This window comes from Staurois parvus, unplaced genomic scaffold (genome assembly GCF_062004578.1).
Source record: "Staurois parvus isolate SC_StPar_1 unplaced genomic scaffold, SC_StPar_1.0 ptg000397l, whole genome shotgun sequence".
NCBI classification, from domain to species: domain Eukaryota; kingdom Metazoa; phylum Chordata; class Amphibia; order Anura; family Ranidae; genus Staurois; species Staurois parvus.
In genome coordinates, this window is record NW_028318193.1 from 378,923 (window position 1) to 400,600 (window position 21,678).

General features: G+C 37.1%; 1 protein-coding gene across 50 annotated transcripts in view; it reads right to left on the reverse strand.

The window, feature by feature from the left end:
• Positions 1-21,678, reverse strand: part of TRDN (triadin) — a 974,263-nt gene that overhangs the window by 102,144 nt on the left and 850,441 nt on the right. For all 50 annotated transcript variants that reach the window (XM_089686429.1, XM_089686384.1, XM_089686382.1 and 47 more), the window contains 2 exons: positions 7,602-7,637; positions 1,630-1,677 (listed from right to left, as the gene is read on the reverse strand). In XM_089686429.1, the coding sequence (XP_089542555.1) occupies positions 1,630-1,677; positions 7,602-7,637 (84 nt within the window). The remainder of the gene's footprint in view (positions 1-1,629; positions 1,678-7,601; positions 7,638-21,678) is intronic.

The window sequence follows — 21,678 nt, forward strand, 5'->3', positions numbered from 1 at the left end:
GAATGAAAAGAAGAATGAAAAGAAGAAGAAGAATGAAAAGAAGAAGAAGAAGAATGAAAAGAAGAAGATGAGAATGAGAAGAAGAATGAGAAGAAGAATGAAAAGAAGAATGAAAAGAAGAATGAAAAGAAGAATGAAAAGAAGAAGAAGAATGAAAAGAAGAATGAAAAGAAGAAGAAGAAGAATGAAAAGAAGAAGAAGAAGAATGAAAAGAAGAATGAAAAGAAGAATGAAAAGAAGAAGAAGAAGAATGAAAAGAAGAAGAAGAAGAATGAAAAGAAGAATGAAAAGAAGAAGAAGAAGAATGAAAAGAAGAATGAAAAGAAGAAGAAGAATGAAAAGAAGAATGAAAAGAAGAAGAAGAATGAAAAGAAGAAGAATGAAAAGAAGAAGAAGAAGAATGAAAAGAAGAAGAAGAATGAAAAGAAGAAGAAGAAGAAGAATGAAAAGAAGAAGAAGAATGAAAAGAAGAAGAATTCCAGTACAGCAAAAAGTGTATCTGCAGAGAGCTCCGCTATTTCTGACAGTTCTCTGACAGTTCCTTCACATTTACAGCGGTTGAAACATTGTATCTATTTGTTTCCGAATAAAAACATCTGTATCCTAAATGGAAACAAATAGATACAATGTTTCAACCGCTGTAAATGTGAAGGAACTGTCAGAGAACTGTCAGAAATAGCGGAGCTCTCTGCAGGGACACTTTTTGACGGCTGATCGGGAAAAATTCGATTCGTGCATCCAAAGTTTGCTAAAATTCGGATTCGGTGCGAATCGAATTTTTCCTAATATTCGAAACAAATTCCACTTCGCCAAGTTTGATTCGCTCATCTCTAAACCTAATGTACAATATTTGTGTTTTTTTGTTGTGCATCCTTAATCCTGAACATTATTGCACACTATTGTTTTGAAGGGTACCTGTTGCAAAGGAAGAAGAACGGGAAGACAGCTAATGCTTATATTTTCTAATTAAAATGTTTTTGATGAATTTTGGAAATATAATGTTAACCATCACCTACATACCAATACGGCTATATGCACATCACCATGATAACATTAAAAGAGAGTTAGTGCAGAGGAATGTTTGTTTTCACTTGCAGATCTGATACTTCTAAACTTCCCCAGTTTAACAACATCCACAAAAACTAAGACTTTTTTGTCCATTATCCAGCAAGAAAGCACTCACTAGATCACCTAAAATCCTTGTCAAATCTCTTCCTAGCTGGAAAACTCATACTGTGAACTGCAAAGGGATGAACGTGTTACAAGCACCTGGGCGATCTAGTCAGTAATATATCATTGCATTGGACAAAGCTGAGTATAAGAATAAAAGGGGTTAGTGAGGGCGAGAATGTGTAACTGCACCATTGATGCAGTTAAACCTTAATTACTTAAAACAATCAAACAATTCAAACTACAACTACTTTCTCCATAACCTTTTTTTGTTTTTTTTTTGTTTTTTGTTTTTTTACTTAAGTCCAGGTGCATATTAAAACAAAGTAATCCAATGGGCCAGGAACAGCAGTAGTAATTATGAGAACATGAGCAGTTATACTTCAATAATAGTTATATGATTGTGTAAAAAAGTTTCCAAACACTTTCCCATATATAGCAAAATGATTTGTTAAGTACCTTTCTTTGGTTCTGCTGGCTTCTTTTCTGGCTTTTCAACAGGTGCTTCTAAAAAATATGATGTTGATTTGTTTATGCAGCAATTATTTTCATGCTTTCAGTATGTTTTCATATGCAATATGCCTTGCAAACACTTATGAAACAAAACTGTGCTGATAATTGTAGAATTATCCATAGTAAAGGCGTATTTTGCTTGGGAACATGAAGAGGGCTCAAACCCAAACTGCATGATATTATGGCATTTTCCATATGGCAAGGCTCTGTTTTAAAGTTGACCTATATTCCAAAGGTGAAGATGTGTTATCTAATTGGAAATATATAGAAATTGTATTTTTGATGAAGCAGTAAATCAAAAAAATCTACTATTTGCCTTTTGTCCATCCTGAAAAACAGTGTTTCTCTTCCTAGTATGTGAGTGTACTGCATTACTCTTGTGCTTTGAGCCTTATAACTGTATATCTGTAGTGTGAGCTCATTTAAACACTGCTCTCTGTAGCTTATATTCCTAAATGCAGTAATGTCACTACTATGCAGTTCTTTGCTGTGAAGAAAGCAGGGCCTGAGCAACTGCAGTACAAGGATAGATTTGTTGATATTCCATTAATTCAAAATTAAAATTGCTAGATCAGGATTTGGTCTAGGTCAGTGTCAAGGTTAGGGTCAAGCTCAATAATTAAGGTCAGAGTGAAAGATTAGGTTCAAATGTTGGTGTCAAAGGTCAGGGTCAGTGTATTTTAAGTAGGCTAAAAAAAAATTTCTAAATTATTATCGGTGTGAGTGTTAGTGTGTTTTAGAGAAAAAAAGCAAAAGGTACCCCTTTAACTCTAAGCCCCACTACAGGTACAAGCAACAAATAACATACACATATGTGCTATCGCTGCAATTGTCAGAAGTAGAGGCATTTATTTTCGGTTTCTATTTGGTGGTAGTTATGGTAAGAACAAGAAAATATACCGCTAAATTAAACAAACAAAAAAAATTGCTTTATATTTTATATTTTTTTATTTTTTGATAATAAAAAAAAATAAAAACAAAATCAGGAGATATTCATTACCATTTACCATTCTTTTGAAAAAGGAGCTTTTTGATTTTAGATCTGACTTACTGCTCTCTGTAATGGTCAACTGCCAAATGGCTGATTTTTGTCTTTGTTTACTGAAGAGCAGATTTTCTGCTAAGTGTTGGTATGACATGGTTTGTAAGTTCTGCTGGTAAAGTATCAGTTTTCTTCTACATACACTGGCCTGCTGCTGACTTATACAGAGTCTCTTTCAATGATTCTCTGGATTTATGTAGCAATTACCCCAGTAAATAAACCTCTTGGGACCAAATATACAGTATACTGTACATATTGATCTGGGGGATGTTTCGCTCTCATGGTAGATGTATTTTTGAAGTGAGGTCACCTCAGTCCAAACTATGTTTAAGGGCCTGGTTGCCCTCTTTTATTAAAAAGGTAAAAGGAAAGGCAGAGCAAAAATCTCAACACCATTGGGTTGTATACACAGGGGTTTCTATTCAGTAAACACAAATAATGAAAAATACTAAGCCACCTGGCTCTTAAGGCTCACTCAGCTAGTTGCTGTACTTCGCTGCTCTGACCCACTCCTGGCCTCTAAATAGGGTTCTCCAGCCCTCCACTGAATTTGCTCACTCTCTCGGAGACTTCATCCCCCTTGGACTCTTTAGTGCCTCAAGTTTCTTGGCCTCCCAGACCCTCTCTTGGTCTCCCAGGCCTGCGCAGCTGTCCCGACTTTCCCAGTCCTTTTGTCAAGAAGTCCCCCCACATAAGGGATGCTGTCTCTGATAGGTACAACCAGGTCTTGTGATAGGGGTCTGTCTCCACATAGCAACAACTGCCTTTTACTCTCACCAGCTCTTCAATTTAAGGGCTCTTAACATTTTGCATATACTGAATATTGTACATTTGCAACTGTCCCTGCCCTCAAGGAGCTTAAAATATGTAACTCACATTTATACATACACATACTAATGACAATTTAGACAGGAACCAATTAACCTACCCAAGTGCCCAAAGGAAACCCACACAGGCACAGGGATAACATGCAAACTCCAGGTAGGTGCATTTGTATGGTCATAGGTGTCACTTCTATGTATGTTTCAGGACTAGTGTGGCTACATAAGAAAAATGTTTTGTCATTATTAATTGTTGTACACTCCTATTCATCCTACACACTCACATTCTTATATGAGTGCCACCCCTCCCCAGAAGAATGGACATTGGACATTGACATTGTTTGAATGTGATTTGTTGACAATTTAAACTGTATCTTTTTTTTTTTTACTTAATTATTGCTGTAGCACATCCTGAAACAAGCTGTCATACAAAAAAAAAGTGGTAGAAATACCAAAAGGGCTGAGCAGGGTAAAGTTCAGGCATTTGTCCGAATACCCAAACCACCAATGTTTGATCTGAACCCAGGTTTGGACAGCGCCATCAGCTCATTTGCACATATTATTTACCTGTTGTTCCTTTCTTCTGTGTAGAGGAAAGACAATGTATATGCCTTTTTCCGTGTTTGAATTGGTGGTGCATCCTATTGCTCCAGAGGCAGATCAGGCATAGCAAAGGGATGGGGTTTAGTGGTAAATAACATAACTTAGTGCTAACAGGACTCCCAACACATTTAAAAAAAAAAAGGTGCCTTAAATACATTTTGCACACACTGACAGTGAATGAAACACTGTATGATTAAACCAATAATTGAAAAGTTACTTTACCATGGATAACAGCAAAGTTGTGGATAATTTAAAAAGCCCTAATCAGTATTCATTTCCTTTCAATAGGCTTTTAATGAAGAATTTTACAACTTTCAGAAATTTGCAGATAAATTGACATAAAAACAGACAATAAAAGCTTACTAGCTTGCCTAAGCAGTCTTGCATGGTAAGCATGGGATATGGTATTGCATGTCATAGAAGTCTTAGGTTCACGGACAAACCAGTGAACATACCTTTCAGTGTCCCAGTGGTACTTATTATTCATTGGGCCACAAGTTTTAAAATTTAATGCATCAACCTTTGAGACTTATTATACAATAAGTTGGCTATGTGTACAATGTAGGGTTATATCAGAGAGTACCAAGTTGGTGAACTGTGCAGCCCTTGGGGATCTGTACTGCCTATATTGTAAGTGAACTTGGGTAAAAATTTGTTGGCAAGACATTATCCAAACACGTTTATTTCAATTTCTCAATTTCGTGGTCCTGTATTGCTAGAAGTTTTGGAAAAAACTTGGTTAGTGTAACTCTGTTGTTAATATGGGGATTTCCATGCTTTCATAATTGTCCTCTTAGCTGCAATAAAAATGTGAGCTCCTTGTTTAAATTGTCTATTGCTGCAATTTTTTTTATATGTGAGTACTTTCAGTTATTTTGTAGGCTTCTTCCAAGGATCACATGGACTGCTTGGTCTATATCATTTCTTCACTTTGGGTCATTCCCACCATAAAATATTCACTTTCTTTTGAAATGAACATTACGTTCCTTAGTAATCTAATCAGTTAGGGTTTGATATTCATATACAATTGATTTTAATGTTACCTTTTTGAGGCTGGCCTTAGATTTAGCCTTTTTCTTTACTTCAACCATGGGTTAAAGGAAAAAAAAATTGCCTGATTTCCCTTCTGCTGCAATATTGTATTCTGAAAGCAAGAGGTGATTTGCAGTGATCAGTACAACCAGCCTGCCCACAAATGGATCACATTTTTGGATAGTTCCTGCTGAACTGGCCAAATGAGGATCTGTCTATGGCTGACTTTAGGTTTTGTTAATTTTTCCTTGAATATTTCTTTAAAAAAAGGTCTTTATTATAATCACAGTAATACATTGCTCTGTTTACAAAGTTAAATTATGAAATAATTATATACATTTTCTACCCTTCCCTTAAACCTAATTTTATCTAAGCTACAAGCACTAAGTGGGAACACCCCCCAATGTAAACAGATAATAAACCAGTCTGCTCCATGCTTAACTAAGATAAATATAAAAATTTTGTGCATCTATATAAAGTGCATAAATCAACATAACAGCCATAGAATACATAATTATGGATACACAATAAAATTTCTTAAAAAATATTAAAAGTGTGGGAAGTGAAACCACAAAAACAGTGCTACAAATTTCCAAATGCCATGTTTCATGAACAATTGATGTCCCAGTATAAAATACTTAAATGTATATACAAATATGGCCACTTGATTCTCACAAGCAGCCAAAAATAATGCAATCTACTACCTCATTCAGTGGGTATAACTCAATAACTACAACCCAGAGAGCAGCTTACATTTACACATACTTATAAAATGTGCATAATCCAAATATATAAACATACAGTGCTGCACTTCCTTTAAAAACCCCAAAGCACATGTGAATGCAAACAATTCTAATGAAAAATAGTGAACAATTCTAGTTGCAAAGTCTCTTAATAGTGTTGCTTCTTCAACTTCAGAAAAACTCCATAGCTCTATATCTTCACAAAATTTAATCCACCACCACAAACACCAGATGTGCCCTCACCTGGAGTTTTTGACCTCACATATAGTTAGGTAAAAAAAATGCCCTCCCTTGAAGTGGACATGGAGGGTATATCTTGTATATAGAATCTTCCTCCAATGGTAACCAGTCTCTTTAACCTCTTCTCCTCCACTCAGCACACATATCAGAAAAGCATGAGTGGAACACAAGAGTGCTTTGTCTTTTAAACACATTGCTTTATTATAAACAAAAAAATGGCCACTTACATTGTATAGGTGCTCAATCGCACCTGATATTATGCGCATATGGATCCATAATTGCCCTTCATAAGCATAAAAGGTAGCCTCCATTTCCCTGATGTGCAGTGTAAGTGTATTGGCAAACCACAAGTGCTGTGATATCATCAAGCCCCTCCCCTACGTGTTGCACCACAGGGTCACGTGGCTTCCTCAGGGGGATATATATCTATATTTTCATTATAATTGTTTGCATTCAAGTGTTTTGGGGTTTGTAAAGGAAGTGTGGCACTGTATACTGAAATCTATATAACTGTGGGCACTAACTGAAGTTTAGACATTTGTAACATTAGAGTTGTGGTTTCACATTCTGCATTTTTTATATATATTTTTAAATATATTTTTAATAAATTTGATTGTGTATTCATATTTATGCATCGCATGATTATGCTATGCACCACAATTAGTTAGGCAGAGTTGTTATTAAAGGCTAATCTTTTCTAATTCTCACCCTGGGTCAGAACATAAAAAACAGCTATTTTTTTAACACACAAAAACAAAGCCACTGTTAACGATTTTAATTTCTTTGTTTCTTTAAATGACCGCTATCCTGAATATCTAATTGCATTATTCAAGCTTTTGTTTGTTAATAGCATGCTTTTTTGAAAAAAAATTCACAGACACTGGAATTGATTTATGAATGGAAAAGATAATTTAATTAACTTAAGTCCACTGTGCTTAGCTACTAATGTGAAGTTGTGTTTACTGCAGTCATCCAACTATGTGCAAAATATCCTGATTGTTTATTTTCCCTCACTCATGATTGGGTATTGAGCACATCTTCATCTTCTTTACTTAGCTAAATAAACAATCACTTTTCAAAGTGAGCATTTACCTAGCTAAGCAAAAACTCCATCACTACATTACGGTGACATTTTTCACATGAAGAAGTTATTTAACCTTTGCAAGCATTCATTTTTTCTCAATATATATTATCTCCAGCTCAAAGGTTTCTATTTTGTGCTTACTTTGAGATACTATACAAATTATTATTATTATAACATATAAGCTGGAGCAAATAAAATGCTATAATTAAAAAACTGCATCTATTATGCTTTAAATTGATCATACATTTTACACAGGGCTATTGCTTTGCACAGTTTCATTTTACTGAACCTGGCTTATTATAGTTTATATTTAAATATCAATGATAATACAAATAATATATTTAGATATTTACCTTCTTTCTGTTCTTTTAGTTGTTTCTTAAATGTTTCTATAAGAATAAAAAAAAACAAGTATTTACCATGTTAAAATAAAGTGCATTAAAAACATGATTGAAAGTTAGCCTAATTCTGTTACTACATTTTGTAAAGATTATTCTCTAAAATGTGCTATCTGAATAATATCATTTTATTTAAAATGTCAATTAAATATGTATATTTTATTAGAGTGGCAGGGAAAGAAAAACTTTTTTTAACATAGACAAATCTATATTTGGCATGATGTATTGAGAACAACAGAAACTACAATAAAATAAAAGTGTTATCTAAACAATCCACACACCTGCACTCCAAAATTCTCCATCTTTACTGAAATATAAAAGCAACTTATTACAGAAAAAAAGTAAACTTGTTTTGTGCTATATCTGTGATTAATCATGACTCCTGGGAGTCACGATTAAGCTCCAATATAGTACAACATGTCTTGACTTTTCTCAGCCCCTACAGTGTCTTGTTGCTATAATAAGTTGCTTCTATGGGCGGGGCCTTAACATGGGGCTGTGAGGCTGCATGTTGCAGGAGCTCCAGATGCCCGCTATTGGGTCTAGATGAGACTGGTCTAGATCCTACCTGATGACCTGGCCTGTGCATTGTTGTGTGCCTGCTGTGTCCCCGTGGACTAAGGGCTTTCATGGTGGACGGCTGTGACGGGAGGTCCCAATTGGTGGGGCGAGGTGCTGTGAGCCGATGTTGAGCCCTCAGCGGTGCCTGGCGGCCGGTGGTTGAAGGTGGTTGGTGGAGATTGGGGGAGTCCCGTGGCCCCATTGGACCAGGAATAGGAGGCGGCGGTGGCATCTGAGGAGAGAGGGATGCTGGGAGCACCCATGTGACTGCACACATGACAGTGATCAGAATCCTGAAAGGCTCTGCGGAGGAGGATGGGGCAGTGCACGCTGAGGAGAACCCCCCCTTGCTGATGCACCATTTTTGGGAGACCATGAAATACCCCAAAACATTTGAGACCTAGAGATCCCCCATAGGTATATCTCGAAACCTGGATCTGAGGTCCTGGCCAGGACAGAAGAGTGAACAGGGACGGAGTGGTCCCGTACTTCAGGCATGGAGGGTGATGGTGAGTTGCCATGGATAACAGCAAGACACTTAAGTTTCTGCTGTATCTGATGTAAATAACTGTTTTATCTGAGCATTGGGGTAGTCGGAAGGGTATATTGTTGGGTGATCTCAGTGCTTGGTGGAACTGTTAAATCACTCTTGCTCCCAAAGCAACACAGGAGGGGCCATAAAGGACACTAGAAGAAGAGGAATGGGGGCTCTCTTGGGGACGATAATATTATACTTGTGCATTAGTAGAAATGCCAGTGGCTAAGCCTAAACTGTATGAAGAGTAGATCTGTCAAAGGGGGGAATAAAAAAAACCTCAATAAAATGCAAATACTAGCACAATAAGAAAATATATGTCACTAGAGGAGAAAATCTCAGAGAGCCAAATCCTGGAGAAACAACATTAAGGAATTAGAAAATATGACAGAGACCAATCTAGATTGTCATTTGGGACATGGGAAGAGAACCAGATTAATGAATCTATAAATGTGGACAGTGTAATAGAACAAAGAATCACAGAACAACAGACAAATGTTAACAAGAGTTGAAGAAGTAGAGGAGAAATGGAGACACATGCTCAATTGATCATTAAATCAGAAACACAGGTGGAAGAGATGCGAAGAGAACAGAGAAAGCTCTCATATAAATTGGAAGATCAAGATTAGAGATGAGCGAATCGAACCAGGCGAACCGGAATTCGAGTCGAATTTCAGGAAATATTCGATTCGCGGCGAAACCGAAATTTTGCCTACTTCGGGTGCGCGAATCGAACATTTCCCGATCAGCCGGCAAAAGTGTCCCTGCAGTGAGCTCCGCTATTTCTGACAGTTCTCTGACAGAAGGAACACATGTTTAGCGGTTGAAACATTGTATCTATTAGTTTATATTTAGGATACAGATGTTTCAACCACTGTTCATGTGAAGAAGCTGTGAGAGAACTGTCAGAAATAGAGGAACTCTGCACATACACTTTTTGCCGGCTTGGAATTATTCTTCTTTTCATCCTACTTCTTCTTCTTCTTCTTCTTCTTCATCCTCATCCTCATCCTCTTCTTCTGAGGATGAGGATGAGGATGAAGAAGAAGAAGAAGCAGTAGGATGAAAATAAGAATAATTCCAAGCCGGCAAAAAGTGTATGTGCAGAGTTCCTCTATTCTGCAGATACACTTAGAGGAGCTCTGCACATACACTTTTTGCCTGTTTGGAATTAATCTTATTTTCATCCTACTTCTTCTTCTTCTTCTTCTTCTTCTTTATCCTCATCCTCAGAAGAAGAAGAAGAGGATGAAGAAGAAGAAGAAGAAGAAGAAGAAGAAGTAGGATGAAAATAAGAATAATTGCAAGCCGGCAAAAAGTGTATGTGCAGAGTTCCTCTATTCTGCAGATACACTTAGAGGAGCTCTGCACATACACTTTTTGCCGGCTTGGAATTAATCTTATTTTCATCCTACTTCTTCTTCTTCTTCTTCTTCTTCATCCTCATCCTCATCCTCAGAAGAAGAAGAAGAGGATGAGGATGAGGATGAAGAAGAAGAAGAAGAAGAAGAAGAAGTAGGATGAAAATAAGAATAATTCCAAGCCGGCAAAAAGTGTATGTGCAGAGCTCCTCTAAGTGTATCTGCAGAGCTCCTCTAAGTGTATCTGCAGAATAGAGGAACTCTGCACATACACTTTTTGCCGGAAACCGCTGTATGGAGGGAATGTCCCAGAACTGTCAGAAATAGTCTATTTCTGACAGTTCTGGGACATTCACTCCATACAGCAGTTTCAACCGCTGTATGGAGGGAATGTCATAGAACTGTCAGAAATAGACTATTAATGACAGTTCTGGGACTGTCCTTCCATACAGCGGTTGAAACATTGTATCTATTTGTTTCCATAAATGGATCCATTTATGGAAACAAATAGATACAATGTTTCAACCGCTGTATGGAAGGACAGTCCCAGAACTGTCATTAATAGTCTATTTCTGACAGTTCTATGACATTCCCTCCATACAGCGGTTGAAACAACTGTATGGAGTGAATGTCCCAGAACTGTCAGAAATAGACTATTTCTGACAGTTCTGGGACATTCACTCCATACAGCGGTTGAAACATTGTATCTATTTTTTTCCATAAATGACATTCTGCAGATACACTTAGAGGAGCGCTGCAGATACACTTTTTGCCGGCTTGGAATTATTCTTATTTTCATCCTACTTCTTCTTTTTCTTCTTATGAGGATGAGGATGAAGAAGAAGAAGTAGGATGAAAATAAGATTAATTCCAAGCCGGCAAAAAGTGTATCTGCAGCGCTCCTCTAAGTGTATTTGCAGAATGTCATTTATGGAAAAAAATAGATACAATGTTTCAACCGCTGTATGGAAGGACAGTCCCAGAACTGTCATAAATAGTCTATTTCTGACAGTTCTGGGACATTCACTCTATACAGCTGTTTCAACCGCTGTATGGAGGGAATGTCATAGAACTGTCAGAAATAGACTATTAATGACAGTTCTGGGACTGTCCTTCCATACAGCGGTTGAAACATTGTATCTATTTGTTTCCATAAATGGATCCATTTATGGAAACAAATAGATACAATGTTTCAACCGCTGTATGGAAGGACAGTCCCAGAACTGTCATTAATAGTCTATTTCTGACAGTTCTATGACATTCCCTCCATACAGCGGTTGAAACAGCTGTATGGAGTGAATGTCCCAGAACTGTCAGAAATAGACTATTTATGACAGTTCTGGGACTGTCCTTCCATACAGCGGTTGAAACATTGTATGTATTTGTTTCCATAAATGGATCCATTTATGGAAACAAATACATACAATGTTTCAACCGCTGTATGGAAGGACAGTCCCAGAACTGTCATTAATAGTCTATTTCTGACAGTTCCATGACATTCCCTCCATACAGCGGTTGAAACAGCTGTATGGAGTGATTGTCCCAGAACTGTCAGAAATAGTCTATTTCTGACAGTTCTGGGACATTCACTCCATACAGCTGTTTCAACCGCTGTATGGAGGGAATGTCATGGAACTGTCAGAAATAGACTATTAATGACAGTTCTGGGACTGTCCTTCCATACAGCGGTTGAAACATTGTATGTATTTGTTTCCATAAATGGATCCATTTATGGAAACAAATACATACAATGTTTCAACCGCTGTATGGAAGGACAGTCCCAGAACTGTCATTAATAGTCTATTTCTGACAGTTCTATGACATTCCCTCCATACAGCGGTTGAAACAGCTGTATGGAGTGAATGTCCCAGAACTGTCAGAAATAGACTATTTCTGACAGTTCTGGGACTGTCCTTCCATACAGCGGTTGAAACATTGTATCTATTTTTTTCCATAAATGACATTCTGCAAATACACTTAGAGGAGCGCTGCAGATACACTTTTTGCCGGCTTGGAATTAATCTTATTTTCATCCTACTTCTTCTTCTTCATCCTCATCCTCATAAGAAGAAAAAGAAGAAGTAGGATGAAAATAAGAATAATTCCAAGCCGGCAAAAAGTGTATCTGCAGCGCTCCTCTAAGTGTATCTGCAGAATGTCATTTATGGAAAAAAATAGATACAATGTTTCAACCGCTGTATGGAGTGAATGTCCCAGAACTGTCATAAATAGTCTATTTCTGACAGTTCTGGGACATTCACTCCATACAGCTGTTTCAACCGCTGTATGGAGGGAATGTCATGGAACTGTCAGAAATAGACTATTAATGACAGTTCTGGGACTCTGACAGTTCCATGACATTCCCTCCATACAGCGGTTGAAACAGCTGTATGGAGTGAATGTCCCAGAACTGTCAGAAATAGACTATTTCTGACAGTTCTGGGACAATCACTCCATACAGCTGTTTCAACCGCTGTATGGAGGGAATGTCATGGAACTGTCAGAAATAGACTATTAATGACAGTTCTGGGACTCTGACAGTTCCATGACATTCCCTCCATACAGCGGTTGAAACAGCTGTATGGAGTGAATGTCCCAGAACTGTCAGAAATAGACAGAAACTGTCACAGAACTGTCCTTCTTCTCATCCTTCTCCTTCTTCTCATCCTTCTTCTCATCCTTCTTCTCATCCTTCTTCTCATCCTTCTCCTTCTTCTTCTCATCCTTCTCCTTCTTCTCATCCTTCTCCTTCTCCTTCTTCTCATCCTTCTCCTTCTTCTCATCCTTCTCCTTCTCCTTCTTCTCATCCTTCTCCTTCTCCTTCTTCTCATCCTTCTCCTTCTCCTTCTTCTCATCCTTCTCCTTCTTCTCATCCTTCTCCTTCTCCTTCTTCTCATCCTTCTCCTTCTCCTTCTTCTCATCCTTCTCCTTCTCCTTCTTCTCATCCTTCTCCTTCTCCATCTTCTCATCCTTCTCCTTCTCCTTCTTCTCATCCTTCTCCTTCTCCTTCTTCTCATCCTTCTCCTTCTCCATCTTCTCATCCTTCTCCTTCTTCTCATCCTTCTCCTTCTTCTCATCCTTCTCCTTCTCCTTCTTCTCATCCTTCTCCTTCTTCTCATCCTTCTCCTTCTCCTCATCCTTCTCCTTCTCCTTCTTCTCATCCTTCTCCTTCTCCTTCTTCTCATCCTTCTCCTTCTCCTTCTTCTCATCCTTCTCCTTCTCCTTCTTCTCATCCTTCTCCTTCTCCTTCTCCTTCTCTTTCCTCATCTCCAAGGGCATTTAAATTAAAGGTACAGTGTTCTGCACTAATTTAAAGGCTCTCTGAAGCCTAGAAACCCTTTTTATAAGTCATCTTCGTAGCGAAGAAATTCGCATCGAATCGAATTTCACACTGGAATTCGCCGAATCAGCCGAATCGAATTTTTGAGAAATTCGCTCATCTCTAATCAAGATAACAGAGATAGAAGAAATAATCTAAGGATTTGGGCCTACCAGAAGAATCTCAAGGAGATGATTTATGGGATAAAATAAAGAGAGTGTTCAATCCAATGATAGGCAGACCAACAACAGAACACTTGAAAATTGATAGAGTACATAGGTCCAGAGGTCAGCAACCCCCAGAGATGTGATAGTTCAATTCCATCATTAAATATTGCACGGGACCCCTGAAATAAAATATGGAGAAACAAAGCTGAACATTTTCGCTGATATTGCATCTGAGACATTAGCCAGAAGAAGATCCTTGAAACCGTTGTTGGAACAGATGAGGGAGAAAAATGTTCGCTACAACTGGGGATTTCCTGCATGTTTAATTGGGAGGAAAGATGAGAAATCGGCAAGGCTGAGATTCCCAGAAGAATTAGGTGACTTCTGTGAAAAATTAGATTGACAGAAAATGGTCATCACTGGGTGGTCAGAGGGGTCTAAAGAGAGTGCAGGGTTGGGAAAAGAAACTTGGCGGTTGGTATCTAAAAAGAGAATGTAAATTGGCATGGGGTGGGGTTGGGGAGAGGGTCGGGAAGGGAGAGAGGAAGGGGAAGTGAGAGGGGGAAAACCCCCAGCCTCTCCTTTGCCTTGAGTTCTTTTTTTTCTTTCTTCTCCTCCCTCTCCGTTATTCATGACTCCTTTGCCCCCTGTTCCTCCCTCTATGCCAACACATTATACAACCAGTTGTCCTCCATTTCTGTAAGTGGTCTTCAGTGGATGTGGGGTAAAGAAATGGAGGACCTCAGACAGTCATATTGATTGATAAAATAGGAGGGTTAGATAGGTAGGAAGGAACCCTGAGGAAGATCAGTAGGAAATGGAGGGAAGTCAGCAACCAAACTCTAGAACTCCAAAGTTGCGAGCAAGGGGTCGGAGCAGGCATGTGTGTTTTGAGTCTCAGGAATTGTTAGTGGGAATAAACCATGACAGATTCCAGGGCAAGATTTAGGCCATGGGTTTTTAAGAGTAATATGAGAAAGAGGAAGGGAGAGTGGAAAGAGTGGGAAGAGTGGGGGAACGTGGGAAGTTGGAGGGTAGGGGCGGGTTATATGGGGTTGGGAAAATGTCCATGTTCTAAATCGTCTATATTTCTATATCTGAATGGAAATATAGAGAAGAAAATAGTATTAGAAATGAGTTTGATCAATTTCATAACTTATAACGTGAAAGGATTAAACTCTCCGACCAAAAGACATAAGACACTTAGGGAAATTCACCAATATTCTAAAGATGTAGTGTTTCTACAAGAGACACATATATCCCATAATACAAATGTCAAGCTATACTCGAGGCATTATCCAACCTGGTACAATCCTGACTCACCAATAAAAAGGGCCAAAGGAGTAGCAATTGGGATCTCAAAAAATTTAAGTTTCATTTTGGAGGAGAGACTGGTTGACTCAGAAGGTTGGTTTCTATTTCTGAGAGGAAACATTCAAGGACTTGAATGTACGTTAACATTTATTGTCCGAACACAAACCCAGTAGTATTCCTTGAGGGTGTGTTAAGAAAACTCACAGATTTCAAAAGGGGTAATCTGATTGTGGCAGGAGATTGTAATTTCTGTCTGGATCCATGGTGGATAAATCATAGTGTATGCAGAGAAAGGGTGGTAAAAAATTAAAATCAGTGAAAAAGATGTTATATCAATGTCAATTGATTGACACATGGAGAGTTAAACACCCAAGAGAAAGAGATTATATCTTCTTCTCTCCAGCGCTTAGATCGTATTCATGACAGGATTATAAAATGACCGAGCATAAACAATTGGAGTCGTTGGTTAAATTTAACATAAAAGTTATGTCTATATCTGATCATGCACCTATCACAATGAGACTATGGGTAGGAGAGGAGCAGAATAAAATAACTATGTGAAGATTAAATGAGATACTTATACAAGATCCTGAACTATAGAAAAGGTTAAGGAAGGAAATAGAGCAATTTTTTGTATCTATCGAGACTGAGGAGGTATCAGTTGCTAGAATCTGAAGAGTTAAAAAATCTTATGGAGCAGGAAATGAGGAGAATTTTCAATAGGGTCTCAAAAGAAAGATATCAGTGGGGGAATAGACCAGGAAAATATTTAATGAAAAAATTAAGGGAAAAGAAATCAAAGAATTTTATAGAAAAGAATTAAAGATGAAAAAGGAGAAATGGTACATTCCATCTCTGATATCGCTAATAAGTTTCAAAAATATTACAGAGATTGTATGATGTAAATTATAAGAACCAGAAAGAAACAGAGGATGAAAAGAAGGAAAAAAGGCAGATATATTTAAAAGAGGCTGGTTTGCCAAGAATATCAGAAGCAAAGTTAATAACCCTAGAAAGAGCTATCTCCCAGGTGGAAATCATTTTGGCATTGAAGAGTATGGCTGTAGGAATGAGTCCATGTCCTGATGGATATACTGTGGGTTACTATAAGAAATTTTTGGTCCCTAAAATATGCACATGTATGAATGCTTTAGGAGATGGGTTGTAAATGAGAGAATAATCGCTGCAAGCATATATAACAATTATACTTAAAGAAGGGAAGGATAGCTCACAGCGTGTTACAAACCTATATCGCTATTAAACATAGACACAAAACTATACGCTACAGTACTAGCAACTAGGATGAAAGAACTGATGCCAGAGTGGATACACTTGGATCAAGTGGGATTCATTCCTGGCAGAGAAGGGAGGGACAATGGTGATATCACTGCTCCTTCTACAAAAATCAAGGAGTGAGAAGTTGCCAACAATAATCCTGTCGATTGATGCTGAAAAATCTTTTGACAGGGTAGACTGGGGATTTATGATAGAAACATTAGAGGCTTTAGGATTAGGGCCCACAATGTTAAAGTGGATAAAAGAGCTTTATAATGGCCCATCAGCAGCTGTAAAGGTTAACGGGTCCCTTTCACGGTTTTTTAAAATGTATACCTGTACAAGACAGGGATGTCCACTCTCCCCTTTGTTATTTGTAATATCCCTGGAACCACTATTAGCAATGCTAATAAAGAGTGTAGATGTAATAGGAATTAAGATAGGCGATGTGGAACATAAGGTAAAACCGTACGCAGATGATATGCTGTTTTATATTGTGAACCCTAGGTTAACTTTACCTATTTTAATGAAATTCTTAAAATACTAAGGAGAGTTAGCAAATCTGAAAATAAACCCCTCAAAGTCAGAGATTTTGATTATTAATATCTCAAGGACAGACCTTACAAAAAAGGTTTCCATTCACATGGAGGGATAGGAAATGAAGCTATTTAGGAATAAAGTAACTTCCTCAAAAAAGTACCTATACCAGGCAAACTATATCCCACTAATAAATGAAATAAAGGAAGAGTTGAGGAGACTCTCAACAGGATGGCTTTCCTGGATAGGTCGTATAATCTTGGTAAAGATGGTGATCGTACCAAAAATCTTGTATAAGTTTCACATGCTCCCAGTGTATATACCAGAGTCTTTCTTTGTGACATTAAACAAATTGATACTCAGTTTTTATTGGCAAATAAGAAACCAAGAATTAAATATGAGGATTTGTGTAATAATAAAGGGAAAGGGGGTTTAAACGTGCCTAATTTTAGGAAATTATATTTGGTGATATTATCACGAATAGCAGATTGGACACATAACTCACAAGGGAAATGTTAGGTAGCAATGGAAGGCATATTAAGTAAGGCACAATTAGAGAGGATCATTTGGATACCACATAAGTTTCGTATAATGGATGAAAATACTAGCACTTTGACACTGAAGGTATTAAGAGTTTTGGATGCAATGCACAAGCAAATGGGATGGAAGTATAATTCAATATTAATTCCTCTAGTGGGAATGGAGTTTTTTCCACCAGGGAAAGATAATATTTCAGGGAAATGGATAAAACATAGAAATGCACGTTTATATATAGTAGATAAGGGCAAACTATGCTCTTTTCAAGATTTAAAGAGTAAAAAAGATTTATTTTTCACATTAGATGAATGGTAGTTTCATCAATTAGGACATTTTGTTGCAGCACTCCCACAACCACTGAGCACAAATACAGTTCAAAAACATGCCACCTCTAGGATTTATAAGACTTTTATTGAATTGGTGGAATCTGATCCTCCACTGTTCTTAGAGAAATGGAAAAAGCAGCTGGGAACAAAATTGAATGAGCAACAAAAAAATAAAATATTTAAATTAACACATGAGACAATGAATATGAATACAGCTAAAAAGAACAATAACTGTTTGGTGAGATGATATATTACACCGGGTGTGGCACATAAACAACAGGTTTCACCTCTATGTTGGAGGGGGTGTGGGATCAAGGGAACAATGGCACATATATGGTAAGAATGTCTAAACGTACAGAAGGTTTAGCAATAAATAATCCTTTATGTTGGAGGGGGTGTGGGATCAAGGGAACAATGGCACATATATGGTAAGAATGTCTTAACGTACAGAAGGTTTAGCAATAAATAATCCAATATATTCAGGAGATACTGGTGATCACCATACAGAAGGACCCGTGGGTTTGTTTATTTCATAAATCTGAGACTTCAGTGAAACAATATAAAAATAGGGTATTATGTAATCTAATTAATGCAGCCAAAGTACTTATTCTCAAATTCTGGCAAGTCCAAGAGCCCCCAAAAATAAAGGATTGGATAAATAGATTTGAATAGTTGAATATATAATTAAGATGGAGGAATTATATCATATGAAGGAAGATAAAATCGAAAAATTCAAGTGTGGATTAGATGGTGTGACTTTAAAACATTCAAAAGATATTTGGAAGTGGTCGGAGTATAAAGTGCTAAGATTATGGGAGAGTTTAATTGAATAGCAGTGTCTCGCATGAAGGAAAGAGGGAGGGGAGAGGAAGGGAATAGGTACATTTATGTGAAAAATTTGTATTTTTGAATTGTTTGATACAATGTTGATTTTTGTAGTAAAAAAAATTAATAAAAGATATAATAGAAAGCAAAAAAAGAACCCTTAGCCAACAAGAATCGAAACGGATCTTCACTCTCAATACTCTTGTTCCACATGGACTGAATGTACAATTTCATCTCAACTGCTTCATAGGTAATTATTAAATTAGGTTGTTAGCATACAGGCTCATATACACCTATCTACATCAGGCTATCATTCCACATTGACATTTACTATGATTTTAATTACATTTATTATAGTAATAATACATATTCATTTACACATTAAAAAAAACATTAAGTAATAAGTTGCTTCTATATTTCAATACGAATTCTGAAGTGCAGCTGTTCTAAATATTTAGTTCACACCGTTTCAGCTGGACAAACTGAGCTTGCGCCAAAGTGAGAGGGGTGTGGAGGAGTGTAGTGGCAGGATAACCTAGATAAATGTCATATTGTTTAATAAGAGAAAAAATATAGAACATTATCAAACTATCAATATCCTAATGCTTGCTAAACAAATCAGCTGTATTAAAATAGGGAGAAGCACTGTTAGGTGATTTTCTTCTAGACACTTTGAATTTGAAAATGTCTAAAAGCAACCAACCACTAACATTTTAGATAATTTTGCAATGTTGATAAAAAAAACAACCTTTGGTTTCATTCATCTTTTTAGTCTTGTGAAGGAAGCTAGTTGAAAGCTATTGAAATCAATGGATATTTGCCATGTACAGTATATGCTTTTTTAGTTCTTCTTTTGCAGCAATCAAATACATACCATTTTTAAACTTTGTTGGTTTTTCTCCAGGTTTTTTTGCCAGTATTTATAATAAAACCAAACATATTTTATTACTTTATTTACTTTATATTTAATTATAAAATAATGTAAAATGTTGTGGTAACTCTAGCATTTGCCTGGTCTTCTATGGTTTATATTCAAATTCCTTAGGTCTTATGGAGACTAAGCCATGTTTACTTGCAATAAAGATAACAATATGATATTTGTGTGTGTTTTAAGTAGATATACTGTACATGTGCACCTTTTACAACCTATATCGAAATACTACATTAATTGCCTCTATTTGGCTTTATTAAAAATATATTTATTTATGTTTGAAGTGGCTGAGCATTATTATCTTGCTGTAGATTCCTCAGAATAGCACATGTTCTCCTTTCTCTTAGTTTTTTGTTTTTGCAATTTATTAGGCAAAAAAACTGTAGCCAAAAAGAAGAAATGCTTAAACTCAGGAATAGTAGTTAAATACTTTTGTAAGCTTATTATTTTGTTCCATAGTTAACATATACAGTTACAGATTGTGTTCTATGGTGAATATATTTATTGCAATAAACCACCATTCAGAATATTTAGATTATAAAACATGTATTTGTAGATGATTATTTGGTATTAGTTTCCATGTCTGCATTTAACCACTCAGCATCCACACTCTGTTTAAGGATCCCCATTTTTTGGGAACATTAAAGTGATTGTAAAGGCTCAAGGTTTTTTACCTTCATGCATTCTATGCATGAAGGTAACAAAACCTTCTGTGTGCAGCAGTGTCCCCAGCCCCTACAATAATCACCTGAGTCTCATTGCAATCCATCGATGTGCACAACAGCCTCAGCTGTCCTGGGTCTCTGCCTCCTCATTGGCTGAGACAGCAAGCAGGAGCCATTGACTCAATTTCTGCTGTCAATCACAACTAGTCAGCCAATGAGAAGAGGGGGGGGTGGGGCCAAACCATGGCTCTGTGTCTGAATGGAAACATGGAGCAGTGCTTGGAACAGCCTGCTTGGATGCCCCCATAGCAAGCTGCTTGCTATGGGGGCACCCAACAAAAAAGAGGATCCAGGAGCACCAGTGAGGGACCCGAGAGGAAGAGGATCCAGGCTGCTCTGTGCAAAACCACTGAACACAGCAGGTAAGTATAACATGCTTGTTACTTTAAAAAAAAATAAAATGAACCTTTAGAATTGCTTTAAGCTATGTTCCACATATGACAGATAGCAACACATACAGTAGTCATCAGACTGGACTGGACAGTTCCAATTCCTACTAAAAATGGCGCTGCCATTTGCAACCAATGCTGTCAATCACCAGGTCCCAGCCGGTGATTACCTGCCGGCGCCCGGTCATTACTGAGCATCTCCGAGAGGGAGGAGGACTGTTTTGTTTACTCCTCCCTGTCAGCTCAGGCACACTGCTCTGCATGGCTGTTAGTGCTTTTTTTTAGCACTGATCACTGTATTGGTGTCACTGGGGATGTCAGTGACACAAAGTCAGTTACCCACAGTGTCAGAATGTCCTCTATAAGTTGCTAATTGCACCAATTACTAGTAGAAAAAAAAATCCAATATCTATACCGCCATTTGTAAACGCTATATCTTTCACATAAACCAATTGATTTACATGTATTGAGATTTTTTTTTCAGCAAAGACATGTAGCAGAATACATTTATGCGTAAATATATGACAAAATTTGAATTTTTAAATTTTTTTTACTTGACATGTTTAATAGCAAAAAGTCAAAAATATAGTTTTTTTCTCAAAATTGTCAGTCTTTTTGTTTTATGGCGCAAAAAATAACATACGCACAGATGATCAAATACCACAGAAAGAAAGCTCAATTTGTGGGAAAAAAGGATGTAAATTTCATTTGGGTGCAGCATTGCATAACCGCTCAATTGTCAGTTAAAATAACACAGCGCCATAACACAAAAAATGGCCTGGTCAGGAAGGGGGGTAAATCCTCTGGTTAATGCAAGATTAAACAATGGTTTAAAATCAGTGTAGCAAAATAAACCTTATAGGTCCTTAAAAAACAAAGAAAAATGATTTGGTAGGCAAACTAAGCACGTTAGTGTCTAATACTGGCTCTGGCATTGCTAAATTCAGTCTGGGCATTTACAAATCAATGATCTTTGGCCATGAATGGGTTTAATTTACAATTAAAATTCAGTTTATTTTACCTATTTTTGGTGCTCACAATTTATGTGTTCTTTTTCTTACTTTTTCCCTGCTGTTAAGTCCTCATGGACTGATAAGTATTGATGTTTATATCTCCTGCATGTGCACTATAAACTTTAACTTTTGACATTGGCTTACCGTACTAATCATTATTACAACTGGGCTGAAATGTATGTAATGATCTGAGAAGAGTGAATGTGTTTCTTCTCTA